Source organism: Oryctolagus cuniculus, chromosome 7, assembly GCF_964237555.1.
Source record: "Oryctolagus cuniculus chromosome 7, mOryCun1.1, whole genome shotgun sequence".
Lineage (NCBI taxonomy): Eukaryota > Metazoa > Chordata > Mammalia > Lagomorpha > Leporidae > Oryctolagus > Oryctolagus cuniculus.
Window position 1 is genome coordinate 84,736,061 of NC_091438.1, and position 6,000 is coordinate 84,742,060.

At 45.0% G+C, this 6,000-nt stretch overlaps 1 protein-coding gene across 2 annotated transcripts in view; it reads right to left on the reverse strand.

Annotated features, from left to right (window-relative positions):
• CLCA2 (chloride channel accessory 2) overlaps window positions 1–4,272 on the reverse strand; it is a 42,138-nt gene extending 37,866 nt beyond the window's left edge. Inside the window, exons 1-2 of one of the 2 annotated variants that reach the window (XM_002715881.5) lie at window positions 2,031–4,267; window positions 325–462 (exon numbers count right to left, since the gene is read on the reverse strand). In XM_002715881.5, coding sequence (XP_002715927.1) covers window positions 325–462; window positions 2,031–2,216 — 324 coding nt within the window. In that variant the 5' untranslated portion in view covers window positions 2,217–4,267. Of the gene's footprint in view, window positions 1–324; window positions 463–2,030 lie in introns of both variants that reach the window. The other variant, XM_051856291.2, reaches the window with a different exon arrangement.
• Between the last annotated feature and the right edge of the window lie 1,728 nt (window positions 4,273–6,000).

Sequence of the window (6,000 nt, forward strand, 5' to 3'; positions counted from 1 at the left end):
AGAAGCTACTTGGACAGTGGCATTTTACTTAATTTTTTATCCCACTATTTTCAATCATTTATTTTATTTTCATTTTTTTTAGTTTTTAAAAATCAAAACACTTTTAACTAGCACAATACAGTTTTATGTACTTATGGCATATTCAATATTCATCTATTTCCTCATCAACATTCTATTCAGTAATATTATTTGTGTGTTAATGTAAGTGATTTGCTTTTGCTTAAATCCTCATGCTCAGAGTTTAAGTACAGCATATTTGAGTGTTTTTCCCCCTCCTCCTGGAGGAAAAAGTTAAGCTCATTTAATAAAATCTTGTATTCTTACCTTTTCATATGATTCATGTACTGCTTTGCTGTAATTATTTGCTTTCCATGTTGCAGGTATTAAAATATGTATGTTCCTGAAAAACACTCTTCTCTTGGTAGCATTGAATAGATAAAAGGAAGCTTCAGTTATCATTTCCTATGACAAGAGAAAAATTTATTTTATCACATGTCAGTCCTTTATGTTTTGGTTTTCCTGTTATACTTAAGACAGTAATAATAAAGAATAGCAAAATATTTTGAAGGAGCCAGTTTTCTTTTAGAATAAACTTTTGATTTTGGGAAAACCTGTAAAAGAAAAAAGAGCTTGAAAAGGTGATCTGGAAGAGATGTTAGGATACTGATTGTGTGTCTGGACTTGCCTTCAAAAGTTTCCTAATTTCATGAAAGCCTTTTAAGCGTTGGCTGTACAAAGCCTTCTTAGGTCACACCTGTGGGTGTGTCTGAGCCCACACTTTATGGCCATACTGATTTCGCTCGAGCAATACCAAAGGAAGCTCATAAGTAATGATCCTCCCTTGCCAGAATAAAGTGAAAATAGTTAGATGAGAAGGAAGGTTTGGGGGCTTTGGCATTCCACACAGATTCTCACCCTTTCTCTCTAAGAATTCCCACCCTCAGGATGGAATCCAACACAATGGTTTTAGTAAGCACTGTTAGGTAGGAAGTCAGTTATGAGCTTATGTGTGTGTGACATAAAGGCCTAAAGAGAAGACATCTATGTCCAGCATATGCATCTGCATCTCAAAGTCATCCTGACAATGTTTCATGGGCAGCCCGGCATTCACATCCTGCCCTGCCCCCTTCTATCTGATAACCTGCCAGGTGGAGGTCCACATCCCTTCTGCCTGACCAATCTTCCACAATCTCCCAGATGCAGCCCAGTAGCTGCATTTCAAACACCCTGCTCCGGATCCCCATTCTCTAGGGGGTCCTGCTCACCCTTTCTCTGAACCCAGGATGGCGCCTGCTAGGCTTCCTCCTGTCTGATACCTTCAAGGGAAAACTCAGATAGGAGCTTCTTAATATTTACAGCCATAAAATCCTTTGTTTCAGGAGGAGATGTGTGAAGACAAAGACCCATCTCCTTAAAAACCCCTGGTCTCAACCGGACTGCGCGCTCAGCCCTCTGCCTCTCTGCTGAGCCGCCCGCCTGGTCTGGCCAGGGTGTACTCCACTCAACCTGTAACCTCGCTCCTTCCTCCCCTCCCACCCCCCAGTCCGAGCGAGCGACTGCACTCTTTCCCAGGTCCTGTCTGGAGAGGTGCCCATCCATCCTTACAGATGATGTCCTTTCCCTAATAAACCTTGCTATTTTACCTCCCACTACTCTCTGTCTCACGCCTGAATTCTTTCTTGCGTGAAGACAAGAACCCTGTAATTTCTCCGGTAACAGCACTATCTTGCCTACTCATCAAAGAGTCAATCTTTGTTTCTACAGTGGGTTGCTGTTTTTCTACCCTGCTACCCCAAAAAAGTTATGGAGGGAAAACAAGAACACTAAAACTAGTAGTAACCAATGACGACAAAAAGAGGGCTAGATCAACACTTTGGTGGTCTCGATCACGTCATGATTCTGGGTGCCAACTTTAAGTGCTGTTCTCTCTACTGGTCAAATACAAACCAGGCAGGATTGTTAGCTTAATAGAGAAGGCTACAGATCTGATCCAGTGGGATAATGGTATTGATTTCATGACTGCCACTCACCTGAATGTTTGAGATGAGGCTCTGATTCTCAGCTACCTGAGGATTTATTGCCACGAGGACTCCATCATACCCATTGTCTCGAAGCTGTATCCCGGCTCCCAGGGATGGGTGTTCTGTGCTTAGGATGACCAGGAGGGCCACAAGTGTCAGGCTGCAGACAGGCCCTGTGGGGTCCCTGTGGGTCATGTTGTAGAGAAGCTTCTGTTGTACTCACAGAGGGCCTGCTGAGTACATCGTACCAGGCGGTCAGTACCAAAGCCGATGGTTTCTTCCTGAACTCTGGGGATCTTAGAATGTATGACGAAGGAGGTGCCTTCTCTCAAGAATCTGGGGTGGATCTACCTGCGACCAGCCTCGACAAGCCTTTTTTCTCTAAGGCACTGCCACGCTTGCCTGTTCTGTGGCTGAACTTTCTCCTGAGTCATAGTTGGGCAAGAAATCTGCCCCTTACTCATTTTCTATCTTCTCAGAAGGCAGAGGGAAATAAAACAAAAGGAGCTTAAAAGCAGCAGGCCCAGCTGACGGGGCTGGGAATCAGTAACCCTGGACTGCTTGATCCTCCAGCAGCAGAAGAGAAAAACAGACCGATGGTGTTTTTCCTCTCCTTGTCCTTGATAACCTCCCCCATCAGACCTACAACAACTTCCCCATGGCACTCAGGTCAGATTTTGTTTGCTGTGAGAATCCTTTGTCTACTTATTCTGAAGATTTGGAAATTCACCACCCTGCAGCCCTGTCCCTGGGGCACCTGGGTGAGGCAGTTTGGGCAAGCGCTCCTGTGTTGGCCAGAGTGAAGGTGTCAGATGTCCCCTAGGGAAGGCCAGGTGTGGGGAGTGTGGATACTCATGCAGGCCACAGAGGCCTTCATTGCCTTTTTTTTCTTTTCCAGCAACTCTCTCCTGGAGGGCAGGCCCTGCTTTATCCAGCCTTCCGTTTCCTCTAGTGCTCATCTCGGTATCGGGTATATGTCAAGCTTCCTAAATACTTTACGCTGAATTAATAATGTCTGATAATTACTTAATGGTTTGGAGTTTACACATCAGCCCACTTAAATGCCAATTACCTGATGCATGTGTGATTTTTATTTCCAGAAGGAACTACTGTTTATTGAGTGATGGGTGTTACTATGCCTATTGTATGGATTATAAAACCAAGGCTCAGAAAATCTAAAATCTTGGGGCTCCTGGCACAGAAATTAAAATGCCACTTGGGATGCCTGTATCTCATATCAGAGTGCATATTTTAAAAAGATATATTTATTTACTTGAAAGGCAGAGTTACAGAGAAGCAAAGGTAGAGAGAGAGAGAGAGAGGAGAGAGAGAGGAAATCGATCTTCTATCCTCTGGTTCATGAACCAAATGGCTTCAATGGCCTATCCAAAGCCAAAGCCAAAGCCATGAGCCAGGCACTTCTTTCAGGTCTCCCACGTAGGTACAGGGTCCCAAGGACTTGGACAATCTTCTGCTGCTTTCCCAGGTGCATTAGCAGGGAGCTGGATCAGAAGTGGAGCAGCCAGGACTCAAACCTGTGCCCACATAGGATTCTGGCATTGCAGGCTGTGGCTTTACCCCCAATGCCACAACAAGGGCCCCCAAGAGTGCATTATTTTAAATCTTGGCTCTGCTCCTCGTTCCAGTTTCCTGCTACTGTGTACTCTGTAAGGCACCAGGTGATGGCTCAGGTACTTGTGTCTCTGCTGCCCACATGGAAGACATGACTGAGTTCTAGGTTCCTGGTTTCAGCCTGAGCCAGCCTCTGTTGTGGGCATTTGGGGGTTGAACCAGTGGATGAAAGAGCTCTCTCTCTTCTCTCCCTCTCTTTCTCTCTCTCCAACTCTTTCTCTCTCTACCTTACAAACAAATAAAAATAAATAAATAAAAATTGTAAAGAAGAAAATGTACTAATGTGTTTAAGGTCAAGAGTACTATCATGGTGCTAAAATGAAACCCACTGGTGGCCGGTGCCATGGCTCACTTGGCTAATCCTCCGCCTGTGGTGCTGGCATCCCGGGTTCTAGTACCTGTTGGGGTGCTGGGTTCTAGTCCCGGTTGCTCCTCTTCCAGTCCAGCTCTCTGCTGTGGCCTTGGGAGGCAGTGGAGAATGGCTCAAGTGCTTGGGCCCCTGCACCCACATGGGAGACCGGGAGGAAGCACCTGGCTCCTGGCTTCCGATCAGCACAGTGCCAGCCGTAGCGGCCATTAGGGGCGTGAACTAACGGAAAGAAGACCTTTCTCTCTGTCTCTCTCTCTCTCACTGTCTATAACTCTACCTGTCAAATAAGAAAAAAAAAAAAAAAAGAAACCCACTGACTCCAAGTTCCATGGTTTATCTGTGTACCATGTTCTGTCTCAGTGACCACGTTATTCTAGGACCCTTCTTTCCTTAGTGTATAAGAACTCCACATACAGTGATAACTATTGGAAACTGTCGCAAACCAAGAAAAATGTTTGATTCACTGGGTTAGAGTGGAGACTCGAGGCCACTGCACACTGTTTTCTGCTGTGTGCTAATACTTAAGGGTGATGGGGAGGCAAGTGGAGCAGGCAGGGAAAGACTTGTTCCTGCTCTCAGCAGGGTTTTGACCAACGCTAGGTCTCTCCTGGGCATCTTCAGGGGCAGTGTGATGCCAATCTCTTGTTTTTTTTTATATACTTTTTTTTAAATTTATTTGACAGGTAGAGTTATAGACAGTGAGAGAGACAGAGAGAAAGGTCTTCCTTCCATTGGTTCATGCCCCAAAATGGCTGCTACAGCCAGTGCTGTGCCGATCTGAAGCCAGGAGCCAGGTGCTTCTTTCTGGTCTCCCATGCGGGTGCAGGGCCCAAGCACCTGGGCCATCCTCCACTGTCTTCCTGGGCCACAGCAGAGAGCTGGACTAGAAGAGGAGCAACCATAACTAGAACCTGGCCCCCATATGGGATGCCGGTGCCGCAGGCGGAGGATTAACCAAGTGAGCCACGGCACCAGCCTGTGTGTGTGTGTGTGTGTGTGTGTGTGTGTAACATTTATTCCCATCAGCAGAGCAATAGGTTCAAAAATTAAGCTCATGAACACACTTTAAAAATAGCTTTCTGAAGAAGACTTTCTCGACACCATGTCCTCTTGTGTAAGTTGCTGACTGGCCAAGGCAATTGAGGACTGATATTCAATTGCTGTCCCTTGTTTTTGCCCAGGACCCAGATGGCACATTTCATGCCTCCATTAACCTATTTTCTTCAAGTTTATAAATTTTCAAATCAAAGGTCCAGATAGAATCTGAGAAGACATTGGTGCCTGTTGAATTACCAGCAGGAGGCGAAGCAATGGAGATCAAGAACAAGATACGGTGAAACACAATGCAACAGAAAGCAAGCGGCTCTTAAGAGATAACTGTGTGGGAGCTTAATGATGAAAAGTCCCAAAATTGAACAAGACAGGGACACTGTCACATTGTAGAAGGAGGCATTGAATTTGGGTACTGTGAAAACTTTCTTGGTGATAAAGGTTTGTGGGTTCCGGACATTATTAGAAGTAATCTCTCAGATTTTGTGCAGTTCTCAAAGCACTTTTACACATCTTATCTAGTGGGTCACAGGAATTTATGAAGTCACCTGTGCAGATTATTTTAAAGAAGAGTAAAGGTGGCCATGCTTTCTGAGGACCATTTATATGAGGTCCTTCTTGGACACAAGGCTAAGATTTGGCTTATGGGTTCTCTATAAGCCATTCCAGGCATATCAGTGTACCATGCACTATAAACAGCTGGGTTCTGGTTGCACTCATTTGCTACTGGACCACATCAGGTCACTGAAATCTTTCAGCTTTGGGTTCATCACCTCTAAAATGAGGTAGTTAATCTCTCAGATTTAATGGCATTACTTTCCCTCACATTCTCCATCTCATTGCCACTAACTAGACGGATTACCTTGCACACACACACACACACACAAATACATTCTTCCCTCCAAAATTCACTAAAGCGAATAGAAA